This window comes from Hylobates moloch, unplaced genomic scaffold (assembly GCF_009828535.3).
Source record: "Hylobates moloch isolate HMO894 unplaced genomic scaffold, HMol_V3 SCAFFOLD_23, whole genome shotgun sequence".
Taxonomy (NCBI): Eukaryota; Metazoa; Chordata; class Mammalia; order Primates; family Hylobatidae; genus Hylobates; species Hylobates moloch.
The window spans coordinates 10,152,674-10,172,352 of record NW_026652298.1 but is presented as its reverse complement, the minus strand read 5'-3'; the positions used below and the strand labels follow the sequence as shown (position 1 = coordinate 10,172,352).

The 19,679-nt window shown below is 40.8% G+C and overlaps 1 protein-coding gene across 1 annotated transcript in view; it reads left to right on the top strand.

The window, feature by feature from the left end:
- DEPDC1B (DEP domain containing 1B) overlaps nucleotides 1–19,679 on the top strand; it is a 101,972-nt gene that overhangs the window by 37,248 nt on the left and 45,045 nt on the right. Inside the window, exons 3-4 of the mRNA XM_058434241.1 lie at nucleotides 2,941–3,059; nucleotides 18,725–18,772. Of these exons, the coding sequence (XP_058290224.1) occupies nucleotides 2,941–3,059; nucleotides 18,725–18,772 (167 nt within the window). The remainder of the gene's footprint in view (nucleotides 1–2,940; nucleotides 3,060–18,724; nucleotides 18,773–19,679) is intronic.

The following is a 19,679-nucleotide window of genomic DNA, read 5'->3' as shown; positions in this document are numbered from 1 at the left end:
GAAAGGTCTGGTGAAGGGTTTTAAGTAATTTTCATTGGTTAGCTGCAAGCAAAAGTATTTTTTCTTCTTCAGTGGCTAGCCATCCTGAGGGGAGGAAACTATGTCCTCATGATCTTCCCTTTTCTATTTCTTCTGCTGAGTACTGGGGTTTGGTTTCCCAGAGGGGATTACCCCATACTAGGGGTCCTTCTATAGGCATTTCTAATGGAGGGTCCAACCTTGTGGCTCTTTTGGTTTTAATATCCACTTGGTAGTTCCCGTCTATTTCCCTTTCCTTTCCTTTCTGATGACCCTGGCAGTGTAAGACTGCCACCTCTTGAGGTTTCTGTACAGCCAATAATAATTTCTTAATGGCTTCCTGATGTTTGATAGGTGTTCCCTCGGAAGTTAGGAATTTCCTTTCTCTCCATATTGTTGCATGGGCATGGAAGACTAGGTAAGCATACTTGGATTCTGTATATATATTTACCCTTTTTCCTTCTCTTAACTCTAGTGCCTGAATGAGGGCTATTTGTTCTGCCACCTGAGCGCTAGTTCCTGGAGTGAGGGGATTACTTTCAAGTATTCCATTATCACCGACCACTGCATACCCCACCTTTTGAAGTCCTTTTTCTACAAAGGAACTTCCATCAGTATACAAGTTGAGGTTGGGATCAGTCAAGGGAACCTCTAGAAGGTCTCCTCAACCGGCGTAGGTTTGAGCAATTACTTGTTGACAGTTATGTTCTATCTTCATTGTCTGTAAGAAATGTGGCTGGGTTAAGAGTTGCACAAGTGCGCAGTCGCAGCACTGGCCCTTCAAGTAATAGAACCTGATATTTAAGCAAATGGTTGTCTGACAACCACAAGTCTCCTTTAGCAGTGAGTATGCTGTTCACATTATGAGATGGCCACACAGTAAGATCTCTTCCCTGTATCATTTTAACTGCTTTAGATACTAAGACTGCTACTGCTGCCACTACCTGTAAACAATGAGGCCAACACTTTGTCACTACATCAATTTCCTTACTCAGGTATGCCATGGGTTGCAAGCAGGTCTCTCGGACATGTGTAAGGACTCCTAGAGCTATTTCTGTATTTTCTGTGACATATAAAGAAAAGTCTTGCCCCGTTGGCAAGCTTAACACTGGGGCTTGGGTTAGGGCCTTCTTTAGGGCTGGAAAAGCCACTTCTGCTTCAGGTGCCCATTCTACTAAATGGGTATTGGCTTTCTGAGTTTCCTTAATTAGTGTGTATAATGGCCTGACTATTTCACTGTACCTGGGAATCCATATTCGGCAGAAGCCTGTTATGCCAAGGAACCTCTTAATTGCTTCAGGGTTTTGGGATGAGGTTAAGCCAGTATAGGCTGGATACGTTCCTTTCTGAGGGCCCTGGTACCTTTGAATAATTTTAGCCCTAAGTATTTAACCTGCTGTAAGCAGAGCTGAGCCTTTGGTTTGGAAACCTTGTAGCCACAAGTGGTGAGGAAGTTTAAAAGCGCTTGAGTGGCTTGATGGCACAAGATTTCTGAATGGGTGGCTAGAAGTAAATCATCCACATACCAAAGGACAAGAGTGTCCAAGTATGAGAACTGGCTCAAGTCTTGGGCTAATGCCTGGCCAAGTAGATGGGGGCTATCCCTGAACCCTGTGGGGTAAAACAGTCCAGGTGAGTTGAGATGTTGGGTTTGAAGGATCTTTAAAGGCAAACAAGAATTGAGAGTCAGGATGTACGGGGATGCAGAAAAAGTTATCCTTAAGGTCCAGGACTGTAAACCATTCTACTTTCTCTGGTATTTGGGAAAGCATAGTATAAGGGTTAGGTACAGCTGGGTGTAGAGGGACAACGGCCTCATTGATAATCCTGAGATCTTGCACTAACCTCCACTGTCCGTTGGGTTTCTGTACTCCTAAAATTGGAGTATTGCAGGGGCTACTGCATGGTTTTACTAGGCCTTGGGCTTTTAGGTCCTTAACAATCTTTTGGAGTCCTTATTGGTCCTCGGGTCTAAGGGGGTAATGCCTTTGGTAGGGAAAGGAGGCGGAACCCTTTAGTTTAACTTGAACGGGATGGGCATTCTTTGCTCATCCATATTGTCATTTTGTTGCCCAGACTTCAGGATTAATTCCTCCTTTAAGTAGGGGACAAAAAAAGTGTGTTTCTTTTTTTTTTTTTTTTTGAGACGGAGTCTCGCTCTGTTGCCCAGGGTGGAGTGCAATGGCGCGATCTCGGCTCACTGCAAGCTCCGCCTCCCGGGTTCACGCCATTCTCCTGCCTCAGCCTCTCCAAGTAGCTGGGACTACAGGCGCCCGCCACCACGCCCGGCTAATTTTTTGTATTTTTAGTAGAGACAGGGTTTCACCGTGGTCTCGATCTCCTGACCTCGTGATCCGCCCACCTCGGCCTCCCAAAGTGCTGGGATTACAAGCGTGAGCCACCGCGCCCGGCCAAAAGTGTGTTTCTTTTCCTATGTTTAGGTGTATAATGGCCCCTGCTTTTGCTAGAATGTCTTTCCCTAACAAAGGAGTGGGCTTTCAGGCATAATTAGAAAGGCATGTGAAAAGAGTGAAGTTCCCCAATCATAACTTAGTGGCTGGGAGAAGTATTTAGTGACTGCCTGTTCTAGGACTCCTCGGATAGTGACAGATCTGGAGGACAGTTGGCTGGGACAGGAGAGTAAGACTGAGAAGGCCACGTCAGTGTCCAGGAGACAGTTAACCTCCTATCCCTCAATGGTCAAGCATACCTGGGGCTCTGTGAGGGTGATGGCATGGGCTGGCACTTGTCCTGGGCACCCTCAGTCCTGCTCCTGGATCATCTGGTTAGTGGCTTCTCTGACTCACAGGACCTTTGTCCCCTGGGGTAGTGGGCCTTCCAGTGATTCCCTTGACATCAGGGGCATGGACGAGGGGGCAGCTTATTTTTATTCAGACAGTGTTTTTTAAGGTGTCCTTGTAGGTGGCACTGGAAGAAAGCCCTATTAGACATTCGATTTGCTCAGGCTTTCACTGTTTTAGAGCCTCCAAAGTCCGCTTGCCTGAGGGCCATGACTAAAGCAGTGGCCTTCTTTTTATCCCGTTTGTCCCATTCCACCTGCTCCTCCTGATCTCTATTATAAAAAACCGAGGTTGCCAAGTTCAATAGGGTTCCTAAGTTTTGCTCTGGGCCTAAGGTAGACTTTTGAAGTTTTTTTTTGTTTTTTTTTTTTTGAGACGGAGTCTCGCTCTGTCGCCCAGGCTGGAGTGCAGTGGCGTGATCTCGGCTCACTGCAAGCTCTGCCTCCCGGGTTCATGCCATTCTCCCGCCTCAGCCTCCAGAGTAGCTGGGACTACAGGCGCCCGCCACCACGCCCGGCTAATTTTTTGTATTTTTAGTAGAGATGGGGTTTCACCGTGTTAGCCAGGATGGTCTCAATCTCCTGACCTTGTGATCCACCTGCCTCAGCCTCCCAAAGTGCTGGGATTACAGGCGTGAGCCACCGTGCCTGGCCTGAAGTTCTTTTTTAATGTCTGCAGCTGACTGAGTGATAAACTTATCCTTTAAGATTAGTTGGCCTTTAATAGAGTTAGGTGACAAAGAGGTATGCTTTCTCAATACCTCCCTTAGTCTCTCCAGAAAGGCCATAGGATTTTCTTTCTTTCCCTGTGTTATGGTGGACATCATTGAATAATTTATAGGCTTTCTCCTAGTTTTTTTTAGTCCTTCTAGCATGCAAGTTAGTAAATGTCTGCGGCACCAATCTCCATGTTCTGATTCTGTGTCCCAATGAGAGTCTACACTGGGAACTGCCTGCTGTCTGGTGGGGAATTATTCTTTTTTCTCTGTTGTCATCCTATCATTGATCTGACTGAGATCCCAGAGATCGCCAAACTCTTGGGCTGCAGTTATGGCAGCACTTTTCTTATTTAGGGTTAGTGTCTGATCTAGCAGTAACATTATATCTCTCCACGTCAGATCAAAGGATGGTCCTAGCCCTTGTAAAACATCAATATAGCCATCAGGGTTATCTGATAATTTACCTAGGTCTGTTTTAATTTGCTTCAAGTCTGAGAGGGAAAAAGGTAATGCACCCTGACTGGGCTGAATTCTCCAGAATACATCTTAGGGGCATTTTTGCCTTGGGGGAAACGTTTCCTAACTGAAAAAAGTACATAGGGATGCCAGCACCCCTAGTCATTTTCTGATGAGCGTTAGTCCTAGAGCGTTCTCTATGGTCCTAATGCTTATTCCTTTCCAGGGTGTGTAACCACCCATGGACCTCTGCTTATGGGATTAGTTACATTTACTGATGTAGCAGTCCTGCACCCCTTTTTCTGCTTTTCTTGACCACAAAGAAAGGGTTCCAGGCTGCTGGATTCTAGTGGTCCTTTACCAGCGTGCCCAACATTGCCTTTGTGCTCTGGGGTGAGTCCTAGAGCTGGGCTGGGTTCCTGAGTATTTCATAACCCAGCTGCCCCATTAAGATGTATTCCCATAAACAACAGTTCTTATGCAAATTTGTTTCAGAGAGGGTGTAGGTAACCTTTTGAGTCAGGATTGAGATAGAGTTGTTTTTGTTTTTATTCTGTAAGTGCTTTAAGGCTTGGCTGAGTGCAAACAGCTTGCAGGTTTCAGCAGATCAATTATTAGGCAATTTTCCTAACTCTGCTTTTACAAGAGTTTCCCTATTAATTACTGAATACCTATTGTGTTTTTTTCCTTAATCACCTGGGAGGAACCATCTATCCTCCTTTTCTGAAGGGAGTTCCTCCCAGGTCTGGTCGGACCTTTGTATGGTAATTAAGATTTAAATCCTCTGTTAGGAAGTCTGCTCGGTTAAGGGAATTTTCAGTGGTCAGTGTTAAATCACCTTTTTTCTAACAGAATAGCCCCATAATTTAAGGTTTTTGAGTTAGTAAGCTACCTTTTTGCTTTTTTTGACTTAGGATAGTTCTGAACTGGTGAGGTGTGCTCACAATGAGGTTTCCCCTAAAAGTTATTTTTTTACTTTCTTCTACTAGCAAAGCAGTTGCCGCTACAGATTAAATGCATTTGGGCCATCCACGGGTTACTGGGTTAAGGATTTTTGATAGGAAGGCTATGGGTTGTCAGTGGCCTCAGTCCTTTTGGGCTATGCCCTTGTTTATACTGACAACAAAGTGGTATTGGAGTGTTATAGGATCCCAGAGAAGACCTCCAATGATCAGTTATAGGTTTTAAATTTACCCTGGCTATTAAAGGAATAGGGTACACTGTTTTTTCTTTACTACTTCTTTTCTTTCTCTCTCTCTCTCCCCACTCTTTGTCTCTCTCTCCTCTCTGTCTCTCTCTCTCCTCTTTCTGTCTCCTGTTTTTTTCTCTCTCTCCTCTCTGTCTCTCTCTCTTTCTCTCTCTCTCTCTTCTCTATCTCCTTGTAGATGGATTTTGGAAACACAGTGGAAGGACGTTCGCTTGTTGCCCCCATTTGCCACTATAGGAATACGCGCCTCCCTTTAATTTACTCAATTCATTTTCATCCTGATCTATTATGTTGTGGTAGATCCAGTTCCAGTTGTTAAAATACTGGGTTATCAGTTCTAAGGCCCTGGAAGGGTGGTGGGGAACAGGTCTCACATAACTGCCCATGTCGAGAGCTGTATACCTAAATTGGAGGGACATCAGGGACAAGACTCCCTGGGTTCATAGCTTAGATGCCTAAGGATGCAGCATAGAGCTTCTTTAGATCCCTTTGGAGATACAACTTGCTAGAGGGAATGAAAGTCTGAACCATTAGTACCTAGAAGGCAGGGGTTGAAGGAAGTAGATTCAGAGGTAAGGATAATTTGGGGGCTACACTTTCAAGAAAGTCGTGGTCGGGACCCAGGAGGTATGGGTCAGAAGGAAAGGTGGGACGCACACATGGGCAACTGGTTGAATAGAGACTTCTGGCTGTGCCATGATCTCAACTGGCTAATGCCAGGAGTTCGGGATGACAGCTTTCTGCCACTAGTCAGCCCTTGGCTTCCCCAGGAAAACTGTGAAAGTAGAAGCTGGTTCCAGGCAGACCAACGCTCCCAACCCAGAAGGTTGGGGGTTGTTAGAAAGCCCTTCCCTAGACAGCCTCACACCTGAGTCTTAAGTCCGGCAGCCACGCTACTGTTTTTAACTGGCCGACAAGTGCCCAGTATTTTCCTCCAATTCTAAGGAAGGATAGGACAGAATAGCAAGTGAAAGTGGTCTGATATCACTCACTGCTTTGGAGAATCCCCATATGGGCCACCAAACATTACGGGGGGTGGTAGGGGTCTTTGTTCTTAGAGCTCCCAAGATGTGACGAGCCTCTCTCAAGATGGGGGCGGGCTGTTTCCAAGATGGCAGCAAGCCTTTTGTTCTCTGACCAGGGGTTTTTGGCCTCATGGATTCCAAGGAATGGAACCTTGGGCAATGCGGTGAGTGGTATAGCTCTATTAGAAGCTGTGGGTCACGTAAGAGAACTGTGGAACCCAGCAACTAGTGTTCAGCTCGATTAGGACGAACCCTGGGCCCTTAGCCATGCAGGAACAATGGTGAGCCTCTAGCCCAATTGGGAGCAGCAATGGGTGTCTCGCTGGATCAGAAGCACAGCAGACACCCTGCTGGATCTGGAGGGGTGGAAGTCAGTGGCGGGTCTGTGACGGTGGCAAACAGCAGTGCTAGATGGCGAGCAAAAGCTCAGCTCGAGCCGTAACAAACATGGACCAAAAGAGTGTGCAGTTGCAAGATTTAATAGAGTGAAAACAGAGCTCCCATACAATGGGAGGGGACCCAAAGGGGGTTGCTGCTCCCTGCTGGAATGCCTGGGTTTATATCCTGATCATTGTCCCTCCTCCTGTGCTCTCAGGCGATATATGATTTGACTATTTCTTTACCTCCTGCTTTAGCCTAATTTGTATTTTAGTGAGCCCTCTTTACTACCTGATTAGTTGGGTGTGAGCTGAGTTACAAGCCCCATGTTTAAACGTAGATGTAGTCACCTTTCCCAGCTAGGCTTAGGAATTCTTAGTCGGCCTACGAAACCCAGCTAGTCTTGTCTCTCAAAGGGATCGCCCCGTGGGACAAAATAATCTGAACAATAGCCCTTGATCCCCAAATCTTCCCTTTGACATAATCTACCCAAATGAAAAGGAAACAGAAAAACAATTCTGGTAATATAACAAAACAAGGTTCTTTAACACTCCCCAAAAGATTACACTAGTTCACCCGCAATGGATCCAAACCAAGAAGAAATCCTTGAATTGCCAGAAAAAGAATTGTGAAGTTCGATTATTAAGCTTCTCAAGGAGTCACCAGAGAAAGGGGAAGTTCAACTTAAAGAAATTTAAAAAATGATACAGGATATGGATGGAAATATCTTCAGAGAAACAGATAGCATAAATAAAAAACAATCACAACTTCTGGAAATAAAGGACAAACTTAGAGAAATGCAAAATACACTAGAAAGTCTCAGTGATAGAATTAAACGAATAGAAGAAAGAACTTCAGAGTTTGAAGACAAGGCTTTTGAATTAACTCAATCCAATAAAGACAAAGAAAAAAAGAATTAAAAAAGTGAGCAAAGCCTCAAAGAAGTTTGGGATTATGCTAAATGACCAAACCTAAGAATATTTGGTATACCTGAGGAAGAAGAGAAATCTAAAAGTTTGGAAAACGTATTTGAGGGAATAATCAAGGAAAACTTCCCTGGCCTTGCCAGAGATCTAGACATCCAAATACAAGAAACTCAAAGAACACCTGGGAAATTTATCGCAAAAAGATATTCACCTAGGCACATAGTCATCAGATTATCTAAAGTCAAGATGAAGGAAAGAATCTTAAGAGTTGTGAGGCAAAAGCACCAGGTAACCTATAAAGGAAAACCTATCAGATTAACAGGAGATTTTTAGCAGAAACCCTGCAAGCTTGAAGGGATTGGAGTCCTATCTTTAGCCTCCTTAAACAATTATCAGCCAAGAATTTTGTATCCAGTCAAACTAAGCTTCATAAACAAAGCAAAGATACAGTCTTTTAAAGACAAATGCTGAATTTGCTGCTACCAAGCTACTATAAGAACTGCTAAAAGGAGCTCTAAATCCTGAAACAAATGCATGAAATACACCAAAATAGAACCTCTTTAAAGCATAAATCTCACAGGACCTATAAAACAATAAAACAATGAAAAAAAACAACAAGCTATTCAGGCAACAAGTAGCACAATGAATAGAATAGTACCTCACTTCTCAGTACTAACATTGAATGTAAATGGCCTACATGCTCCAGTTAAAAGATACAGAATGTGGCAAAATGGATAAGAATTCACCAATTAAGTGTCTGCTATTTTCAAGAGACTCACCTAACACATAAGCACTCATATAAACTAAAGGTAAAGGGGTAGAAAAAGATATTCCATGCAAATGGATGCCAAAAGCGAGCAGGAATAGCTGTTCTCATTTCAGACAAAACAGACTTTAAAGCAACAATAGTTAAAAAAGACAAAGAGGGATATTACATAATGATAAAAAGGACTGGTCCAACAGAAAAATATCACAATCCTAAATATATATGTACCTAACACTGGAGCTTTCAAATTTATAAAGCTATTACTATTAGACCTAACAAATGAGATAGACAGCAACACAGTAATTGTGGGTGACATGGTTTGGCCCTGTGTTCTCACCCAAATCTCATCTAGAATTGAAATCCCTACAATCCCCATGTGTTGAGGGAGGAACCAGGTGGGAGGTGATTGGATCCTGGGGACAGTTTTCCTCATGCTGTTCTCCTGATAGTGAGTGAATTCTCATGAGATCTGATGATTTTATAAGGCAGTTTTCTCTGCTCTTGTTTGCTCTTTCTCTCCTGCTGCCTTGTGAAGAAGGACACGTTTGCTTCCCCTTCTGCCATGATTGTAAGTTTCCTAAGGCCTCCCCAGCAATGCATAACTATGCTTTAATTAAACTTCTTTTCTTTATAAATTACCTGGTCTCTGGCAGTTTTTATAGCAGTATGAAAACAGACTAATATAGTGGGGGACTTCAGTACTCCACTGGCAGCACTAAACAAATCATCAAGACAAAATCTACAAAGAAACAATGGACTGGGGCTGGGCGCGGTGGCTCATGCCTGTAATCCCAGCACTTTGGGAGGCCGAGGCGGGCAGATCACGAGGTCAGGAGATCGAGACCATGGTCAAACCCCATCTCTACTAGAAATACAAAAAGTTAACTGGGTGCAATGGTGGGCGCCTGTAGTCCCAGCTACTCAGGAGGCTGAGGCAGGAGAATGTCGTGAACCCAGGAGGCAGAGCTTGTAGTGAGCCAAAATCATGCCACTGCACTCCAGCCTGGGCGGCAGAGTGAGACTCCGTCTCAATAAAAAAAAAAAAAAAAAAAAAAAAAAAAAGAATGGACTTAAACTATACCTTAGGACAAATGGACTTAAGAGATATTTACAGAACATTCTATCCAATGAGTGCAGAATATACATTCTATTCATCAGCACATGGAACATTCTCCAAGATAGACCATATGATAGGCCACAAAACAAGTCTCAATAAATATAAGAAAATTGAAATTATATCAAGTACTCTTTTATACCACAGGGGAATAAAATTGGAAATCAAAAGGAACCCTCAAAGCCATGCAAAGACATGGAAATTAAATAACCTGCCCCTGGATGATTGTTGGGTCAATAACAAAATCAAGATGGAAATTAAATTCTTTGAACTGAACTATGGTAGTGACCCAACCTATGAAAATCTCTGGGATACAGCAAAAGCAGTACTAAGAGGAAAATTCATTGTATTGAATGGCTACATATAAAAATCTGAGAGAGCACAAATAGACAATCTAAGGTCACACCTCAAGGAACTAGAGAAGGAAGAACAAACCAAAACCCAGCAGAAGAAAAGAAATAACAAAGATCAGAGCAGAACTAAATGAAATTGAAACACAAAAATATACAAATGATAAACAAAACAAAAAGCTGGTTCTTTGGAAAGATAAACAAAATCAATAGACCATTAGTAAGATTAACCAAGAAAAGAGAGACGATCCAAATAAGCTCAGTTAGAAACAAAATGGGAAATATTACAACTGATACCACGTAAATACAAAAGATCATTCAAGGCTACTAGGAACACCTTAATGTGCACAAACTAGAAAACCTAGAGGAGATGTATAAATTTCTGAAAATATATAACCCTCCTAGATAAAACCAGGAAGAAATAGAAACTCTGAACAGACCAGTAGCAAGCAGCGAGATTCAAATGGTCAGAAAAAAATAGCCAGCAACAACAAAAAGTCTAGGACCAGAAGGATTCACAGCTGAATTCTATCAGATATTCAAGGAAGAATTGGTACCAATCCTATTGACGTATTTCAAAATATAGAGAAAGAGCGAATCCTCCCTAAATCATTCTATGAAGCCATTATCACCCTGATATCAAACCAGGAAAGGATATAACAAAAAAAGAAAACTATAGACCAATATCCCTGATGAACATAGATACAAAAATCCTCAACAAAATACTACCTAACCGAATCCAACAGCATATCAAAAAGATAATCCACCATGGTCAATTGGGTTTCATACCAGGGATGCAGGGATGGTTTAACATCTGCAAGTCAATAAATGTGATATACCACATAAACAGAATTAAAAACAAAAATCATGATCATCCCAATAGACACAGAAAAAGCATTTGACAAAATCCAGCATCACTTTGTGATTGAAATCTTCATCAAAATCAGCCTAGAGGGGATGTACCTTAAGGTAATAAAAGCCATCTATGACATACCCACAGCCAACACTATACTGAACAGGGAAAAGTTGAAAGCATCCCCCCTGAGAACCAGAAAAAGACAAGGATGCTGACTTTCACCACTTCTGTTCAACATAGTACTGGAAGTCCTAGTTGGAGCAATCAGACAAGAGAAAGAAATAAAGGCCTCCAAATTGTTAAAGCGGAAGTCAAACAGTCACTGTTTCTTGATGATATGATCGTATACATAGAAAACCTTAAAGACTCATCCAAAAAGCTCCTGGAACTGATCAATGAATTCAGTAAAGTTTCAGGATACAAAATTAATGTACACAAATCAGTAGCACTGCTATACCCCAACAGTGACCAAGCTGAGAATCAAATCAATAACTCAATTCCTTTTACGATAGTACCCCCCGCCAAAAAAAAAAGAAAAAAAAACACCAAAAAACTTAGGGAATATACCTAATTGAGAAGGGGAAAGACCTCTACAAAGAAAACTACAAAACACTGCTGAAAGAAATCACAGATGACACAAACAAATGGAAACACATTCCATGCTCACGGATGGGTAGAATTAACATTGGAAAAATGACTGTACTACCAAAAGCAATCTACAAATTCAATGCAATTCCCATTAATACACCACCATCATTCTTCACAGAACTAGTAAAAACAATCCTAAAATTTATGTGGAACCAAAAAAGAGTCCACATAGCCAAAGCAAGGCTAAGCAAAAGGAACAAATCTGGAAGTATTACATTGCCTGACTTCAAGCTATGCTATAAACCTATAGTCACCAAAACAGCATGGTATTGGTATGAAAATAGGTGCATAGAGCAATGGAACAGAATAGAGAACCCAGAAATAAAGTGAAATACTTACAGCCAACTGATCTTCAACAAAGCAAAGAAAAACATAAAGTGGGGAAAGGACACCCTATTCAACAAATGGTGCTGGGATAATTGGCAAGCCACATGTAGGAGAATGAATCTGAATCCTCATCTCTCACCTTATGCAAAAATCAACTCAAGATGTATTAAAGACTTAAATATAAGACCTGATATCATAAAAATCGCAGAACATCGAAAAAACCCTTCTAGATATTGGCTTAGACAAAGACTTCATGACCAAGAATCCAAAAGCAAATGCAACAAAAACAAAGACAAATAAATAAATAGATGGGACTTAATTAAACTAAAAAGCTTCTGCATAGCAAAAGAAATAATCAGCAGAGTAAACAAACAACCCACAGAGTAGGAAAAAAATGTTCACAAAGTATGCACCCGACAAAGGACTAATATCCACAATCTACAAGGAACTCAATCAAACCAGCAAGAAAAAAACAAACAATCCTATCAAAAAGTGGGCTAAGGACATGAGTAGACAATTCTCAAAAAAAGATATGCGAATGGCCCACAAACACATGAAAAAATGGTCAACATTACTAATGATCAGGGAAATGCAAATCAAAACCACAATGTGATACCACCGTACTCCTGCAAGACTGACCATTAAAAAAAAAAAAGATGTTGGTATGGATGTGGCAAAAAAGGAACACCTTTAGACTGCTGGTGGGAATGTAAACTAGTACAACTATGGAAAACAGTGTGGAGATTCCTTAAAGAACTTAAAGTAAATCTGCCATTTGATCCAGCAATCCCACAACTGGGTATCGACCCAGAGGAAAGGAAGTCATTATACGAAAAAGACACTTGCACACACATGTTTACAGCAGCACAATTTGCAGTTGCAAAAATATGGAACCAGCCCAAATGCCCATTAATCAATGAGTGGATAAAGAAAATGTGGTATGTATGTGTGTGTATATATATATATATATATATACCATAGAATACTACTCCACCATAAAAAGGAACAAAATAATGACATTTGCAGCAATCTGGATGAAATTGGAGACCATTATTCTAAGTGAAGTAACTCAGGAATGAAAAACGAAACATTGTGTGTCCTCACTTATAAGTGGGAGCTAAGCTATGAGGATGCAAAGGCATAAGAATGATATGATAGATTTTGGGGACTTGGGGAATGGGTGGGGAGGTGATGAGGGATAAAAGATTACACATTGGTTACAGTGTACGCTGCTCAGGTGATGGGTGCACCAAAATCTCAGAAATCATCACTAAAGAACTTATTCATGTAACCAAACACCACCTGTCCCTCAAAACTTATTGAAATAATAAATAAATAAATAAAAAGCATTCTACAAAAAAGAAACCTTAAAAACTGAGTTCTTAGCCATGATGGGATAAGGGGTTGGACAAGTCTCAATATGTCCCTTCCTTAGTAACCTTTAACCAGATTTCTTTCCTAAGGAATAAGCAGAAACCAGCTCTGGAAGACAAGAAACAGATGACTCAATGCTTTATCATCTTAAGCCAGTCATCTGAGGCTGTGACTGGACGCTTCCTACTTTTTTTTGCAATTTCACAATACATCCCTTGCTAAAAACTGACACCATCTCCAGACCGGTTTTGGCTGACTGGTGGAGGATACATGGTGATGGTTTTGTGTCCTTTGTTTCATTTTTTGACATCAATGGGCTGAAAACTCCATCTTCAGATCATGCTAATGCCACCATTTTTTGAACATGCAGCCCATGAAAGGTGCATGAAGCTCAATTGCACATGTGCATATTTCTCCTTTCATAAATATTCATGACTTTTCCTTTAGCTTATGAAATATGCATATTTGGCTACCTCGCTCAGCATAAATTCCTGTTCCCTTTACCCCTCCCTCAAAGTGCTTGCTCTCAGCTGCTGCTGGAGGCTTTGCTTCCCAACCTGTGGGATGGCTAGCCTACAGGCTGAAACCCTTTATGAGAAATAAAGCTCTTGTTTTCTTTTTCCTTTTTTTTTTTTTGAAACGGAGTTTTGCTCTTATTGCCCAGGCTGGAGTGCAATGGCACGATCTCAGCATACCACAACCTCCACCTCCCGGATTCAAGCAATGCTCCCGCCTCAGCCTCCCAAGTAGCTGAGATTACAAGCACATGCCACCATGCCTGGCTAATTTTTGTATTTTTAGTAGAGACAGGGTTTCACCATGTTAGTCAGGCTGGTCTCGAACTCCTGACTTTGTGATCTGCCCGCCTCGGCCTCCCAAAGTGCTAGGATTACAGGCATGAGCCACCATGCCCGGCTGAAGCTCTTCTTTTCAAATTTATCCACCTCATCGTTTTTAAGTTGGCACAATCCACACCTGGTTATTGCAGCTGTTATAAAAGAAACCAGTTGTCATTTTCATCATTCATCCTGGGAAATTTGTTTGCCAGATCCACCTTTTTTAGTTTCCCTATTACCACAGGTGACAGTTTTACTGAAATTTATGCCACTGTGCAACACAGATTTTTTTCTCCACCTTCCATACTGTTCCACAACAATTTCCTTACTGTTCTTTCAACCTCTATTAAGAAGTCCTTCTGAGGCCCTTCATGCATCCATTTCACTGCCCGATCCTGTTGGAGATGCCACAAATTTCTTTTCTAGTTATGTGTTGTGTAATAAAACTATGTCAAACTTAGTGGATTAAAATAACCATTGTAGTTTTTTTTTTTTTTTTAGATGGAGTCTCGCTCTGTTGCCCAGGTGGAAGTGGTGCAGTGGTGCAATCTCAGCTCACTGCAACCTCCGCCTCCCGGGTTCAGGAAATTCTTCTGTCATTGCCTCCCGAGTAGCTGGAATTACAGGCACACGCCACCATGTGCGGCTAATTTTTGTATTTTTAGTAGAGACGGGATTTCACGATGTTGGCCAGGCTGGTCTCGAATTCCTGACCTCAGGCAATCCACCCACCTTGGTCTCCCAAAGTGCTGGGATTACAGGTGTGAGCCACTGTGCCAGCCCATTGTAGTTTTTACATAATTGTATGGATCAGGAATTTTGGAAGGTTGCTTAGGTGGGCATCAGCTGCGGCTGCTGAGGCTGCAGAATCCACCTCTAGGAATATTTGTTTATTTGCAGATCTGGAATTTTTTTTTTTTTTCCATAATTTTTTTTTTATTATACTTTAGGGTTTTAGGGTACATGTGCACAATGTGCAGGTTTGTTACATATGTATCCATGTGCCATGTTGATTTCCTGCACCCATTAACTCATCATTTAGCATTAGGTGTATCTCCTAATGCTGTCCCCGCCCCCCCCCCCCCCCACCCCACAACAGTACCCGGAATGTGATGTTCCCCTTCCTGTGTCCATGAGTTCTCATTGTTCAATTCCCACCTATGAGTGAGAACATGCGGTGTTTGGTTTTTTGTCCTTGCGATAGTTTACTGAGAATGATGTTTTCCAGTTTCATCCATGTCCCTACAAAGGACACGAACTCATCATTTTTTATGGCTGCATAGTATTCCATGGTGTATATGTGCCACATTTTCTTAATCCAGTCTATCGTTGTTGGACATTTGCGTTGATTCCAACTCTTTGCTATTGTGAATAGTGCTGTGATAAACATACGTGTGCATGTGTCTTTATAGCAGCATGATTTATAGTCCTTTGGGTATATACCCAGTAATGGGATGGCTGGGTCAAATGGTATTTCTAGTTCGAGATCCCTGAGGAACCGCCACACTGACTTCCACAATGGTTGAACTAGTTTACAGTCCCACCAACAGTGTAAAAGTGTTCCTATTTCTCCACATCCTCTCCAGCACCTGTTGTTTCCTGATTTTTTAATGATGGCCATTCTAACTGGTGTGAGATGGTATCTCACTGTGGTTTTGATTTGCATTTCTCTGATGGCCAGTGATGATGAGCATTTCTTCATGTGTTTTTTGGCTGCATAAATGTCTTCTTTTGAGAAGTGTCTGTTCATGTCCTTTGCCCACTTTTTGATGGGGTTGTTTGTTTTTTCCTTGTAAATTTGTTTGAGTTCATTGTAGATTCTGGATATTAGCCCTTTGTCAGATGAGTAGGTTGCAAAAATTTTCTCCCATTTTGTAGGTTGCCTGTTCACTCTGATGGTAGTTTCTTTTGCTGTGCAGAAGCTTTTTAGTTTAATGAGATCCCATTTGTCAATTTTGGCTTTTGTTGCCATTGCTTTTGGTGTTTTAGACATGAAGTCCTTGCCCACGCCTATGTCCTGAATGGTATTGCCTAGGTTTTCTTGTAGGATTTTAATGGTTTTAGGTCTAACATTTAAGTCTTTAATCCATCTTGAATTAATTTTTGTATAAGGTGTAAGGAAGGGATCCAGTTTCAGCTTTCTACATATGGCTAGCCAGTTTTCCCAGCACCATTTATTAAATAGGGAATCCTTTCCCCATTTCTTGTTTTTGTCAGGTTTGTCAAAGATCAGATAGTTGTAGATATGCGGCATCATTTCTGAGGGCTCTGTTCTGTTCCATTGATCTATATCTCTGTTGTGGTACCAGTACCATGCTGTTTTGGTTACTGTAGCCTTGTAATATAGTTTGAAGTCAGGTAGCGTGATGCCTCCAGCCTTGTTCTTTTGGCTTAGGATTGACTTGGCAATGCGGGCTCTTTTTTGGTTCCATATGAACTGTAAAGTAGTTTTTTCCAATTCTGTGAAGAAAGTCATTGGTAGCTTGATGGGGATGGCATTGAATCTATAAATTACTTTGGGCAGTATGGCCATTTTCACGATATTGATTCTTCCAACCCATGAGCATGGAATGTTCTTCCATTTGTTTGTATCCTCTTTTATTTCATTGAGCAGTGGTTTGTAGTTCTCCTTGAAGAGGTCCTTCACATCCCTTGTAAGTTGGATTCCTAGGTATTTTATTCTCTTTGAAGCAATTGTGAATGGGGGTTCACTCGTGATTTGGCTCTCTGTTTGTCTGTGATTGGTGTACAAGAATGCTTGTGATTTTTGTACATTGATTTTGTATCCTGAGACTTTGCTGAAGTTGCTAATCAGCTTAAGGAGATTTTGGGCTGAGACCATGGGATTTTCTAGATATACAATCATGTCATCTGCAAACAGGGACAGTTTGACTTCCTCTTTTCCTAATTGAATACCCTTTATTTCCTTCTCCTGCCTGATTGCTCTGGCCAGAACTTCCAGCACTATGTTGAATAGGAGCGGTGAGAGAGGGCATCCCTGTCTTGTGCCAGTTTTCAGAGGGAATGCTTCCAGTTTTTGCCCATTCAGTATGATATTGGCTGTGGGTTTGTCGTAGATAGCTCTTATTATTTTGAGATATGTCCCATCAATACCTAATTTATTGAGAGTTTTTAGCATGAAGGGTTGTTGAATTTTGTCAAAAGCCTTTTCTGCATCTATTGAAATAATCATGTGGTTTTTGTCTTTGGTTCTGTTTATATGCTGGATTACATTTATTGATTTGCGTATGTTGAACCAGCCTTGCATCCCAGGTATGAAGCCCACTTGATCATGGTGTATAAGCTTTTTGATGTGCTGCTGGATTCGGTTTGCCAGTATTTTATTGAGGATTTTTGCATCAATGTTCATCAAGGATATTGGTCTAAAATTCTCTTTTTTGGTTGTGTCTCTGCCTGGCTTTGGTATCAGGACGATGCTGGCTTCATAAAATGTGTTAGGGAGGATTCCCTCTTTTTCTATCGATTGGAATAGTTTCAGAAGGAATGGTACCAGTTCCTCCTTGTACCTCTGGTAGAATTCAGCTGTGAATCCATCAGGTCCTGGACTCTTTTTGGTTGGTAAGCTATTGATTATTGCCACAATTTCAGAACCTGTTATTGGTCTATTCAGAGATTCGACTTCTTCCTGATTTAGTCTTGGGAGGGTGTATTTGTCGAGGAATTTATCCATTTCTTCTAGATTTTCTAGTTTATTTGCATAGAGGTGTTTGTAGTATTCTCTGATGGTAGATTGTATTTCTGTGGGATCGGTGGTGATATCCCCTTTTTCATTTTTTATTGCATCTATTTGATTCTTCTCTCTTTTCTTCTTTATTAGTCTTGCTAGCGGTCTATCAATTTTGTTGATCTTCTCAAAAAAACCAGCTCCTGGATTCTATGCCATGTTTCCTGACAGGAGCAGAACCTATCTTCAGACCTGAAACACTTCTCCTTTTATAGTCCCTATACGAGGAATGGAGGACAATGAAAGACAAATAAGTTTGTGGTGACTTTATGAGTTTTGAGGTTAATATCAACATATAAAATTAAGTTCCATAGAATGAGGGGGAGAGTGCAGCCTTTGAAATACATCTAAAATTCTTCCACGTTCTCTGAGTGTAGCAAATTAATATTTTTAGTTATCAGTTAGATGATCAATCATCTTTCATTTTATTAAGTAAGATCTTAAAAAAGAAGAGAGCATTTTACAAGACTCCGGTTCATTAGATCTAACACAATTCAACAAGTGTCTTCACAGTTTTACAGAAATAGAGAAGATGAAGTGGCAGCCTGAGTGCTAGCCCATCTCATCAGATGTCTGTGGCAGGGCGTGGAGGGAAGAGATTCTGTACCAAATGGTTCAGCTGGGATTTTTTTGTAGCAATGTTCAGTTACTATTATTTAAAAGTTGTCCTAATACTAATAGCCTAACATTAATATGTCAGTGGAACTTTCTTGGCCTAAAGCATTTTGAAAATGGAAACATGTAAAATGATACTTATATTGGACCTACAGAATTACCCTTTTTGAGGGGCTGGTGGTGTTTGATGAACTTGTTTCACAAATGTGTTTGATGACTAATAATTTTTCTTTTCTTTTTCTTTTTGTAATTCTTAAAATAATTGGTTTGTCTTTTGGTTTGTTTGGAGCAAACTATACATTTTTTCTTTTTACTATAGCTTTAAAAAGGTGCATTGTATCCTTAGAGAAATCTGTAGGCATGATTTATGTAAGTGCATGTTATAACACTGCTGACAAGGAAAGGTTTCCATCTTTTAAATGTTCTAATAACATAAATCGGTGATTTGTGATTAGCAGATATGGTTCATATTACTTGGTCGAGTAATACATTCTTATGATACCAAGTATGTATATGATTCCTTGAGTTATATGGAATTGAATAAAAATTTTCTTTTTCCTTCAGAAGAACTTCCTCATTGGGTGCTGTCAGCTATGAAGTGTTTGGCAAATTGTAAGTACTAATTATCTGCCAGTTTTGTGAAATTAACAGAAATTAGTGCCCTAAGTTAGAAAAAATTTCTGCTCAATGGCCTGAACATTGATTTGACACCTGTGAGACTGGCTGTTAATTATTTTGGGACTACTGTGCTTTTAATGATAAATTTTTGACTTAGTGAAAGGACTGCATTCTAGAACAGTTTTAAAGGGATTTAGTACTTCTACTTTCTAGTAGATCCATCCACACTAGTTCTAATTGCTTCATCACAGGATGAAGGATGGTTTGGAAGGAGAAGAACCTGCATGTAGAGAAATGAGAAAGACTGTTTCAGTAATTTGGATGTTAGATGAGAGGGCCTGGACCAGGGTGGTCCCTGTGAGGATTTTTATAGGTATATGAAATCCATTTCATAGGCATGTGATTTCCATATCATTGAATATCATAGGCACTGTTAAGGCATTAGTTGTTATATTATCTCAGAAACACTACCATTCTTCTGGGAATTTTCAGAAGGGTTAACCCAAAGAAGGGATTCTAATGCCTTAACCCAAACAAATAATTTTGATGGAAAGAGTTCTAGTTATTTTGGCTGACTGATAATAGTGATATTTGGTCTGGGGTGCCTTTTGAGTCTCACAGATACCACAAGGTAGTAGTTTTTTTTCATTTCTTTTGTACGGGACTAGCATTACAGATATAGGTGTAAATTCCCTTTAAATTCATGAATTAGTAGACCCTAAAATATGGGTTTAACTGGAATTAGTTTTGTTTGAGTATAGAATGAAACTAAAATAACTCTTAAGCTTAATGTGGGGAATCTTAGTGGTAGTATATGGAACATGATCCTATGATTTTGAATAGCCTTTTGAAGATGAATGCTATTCATTCATTCTATACTATCCTTCTGTATATGAATAGT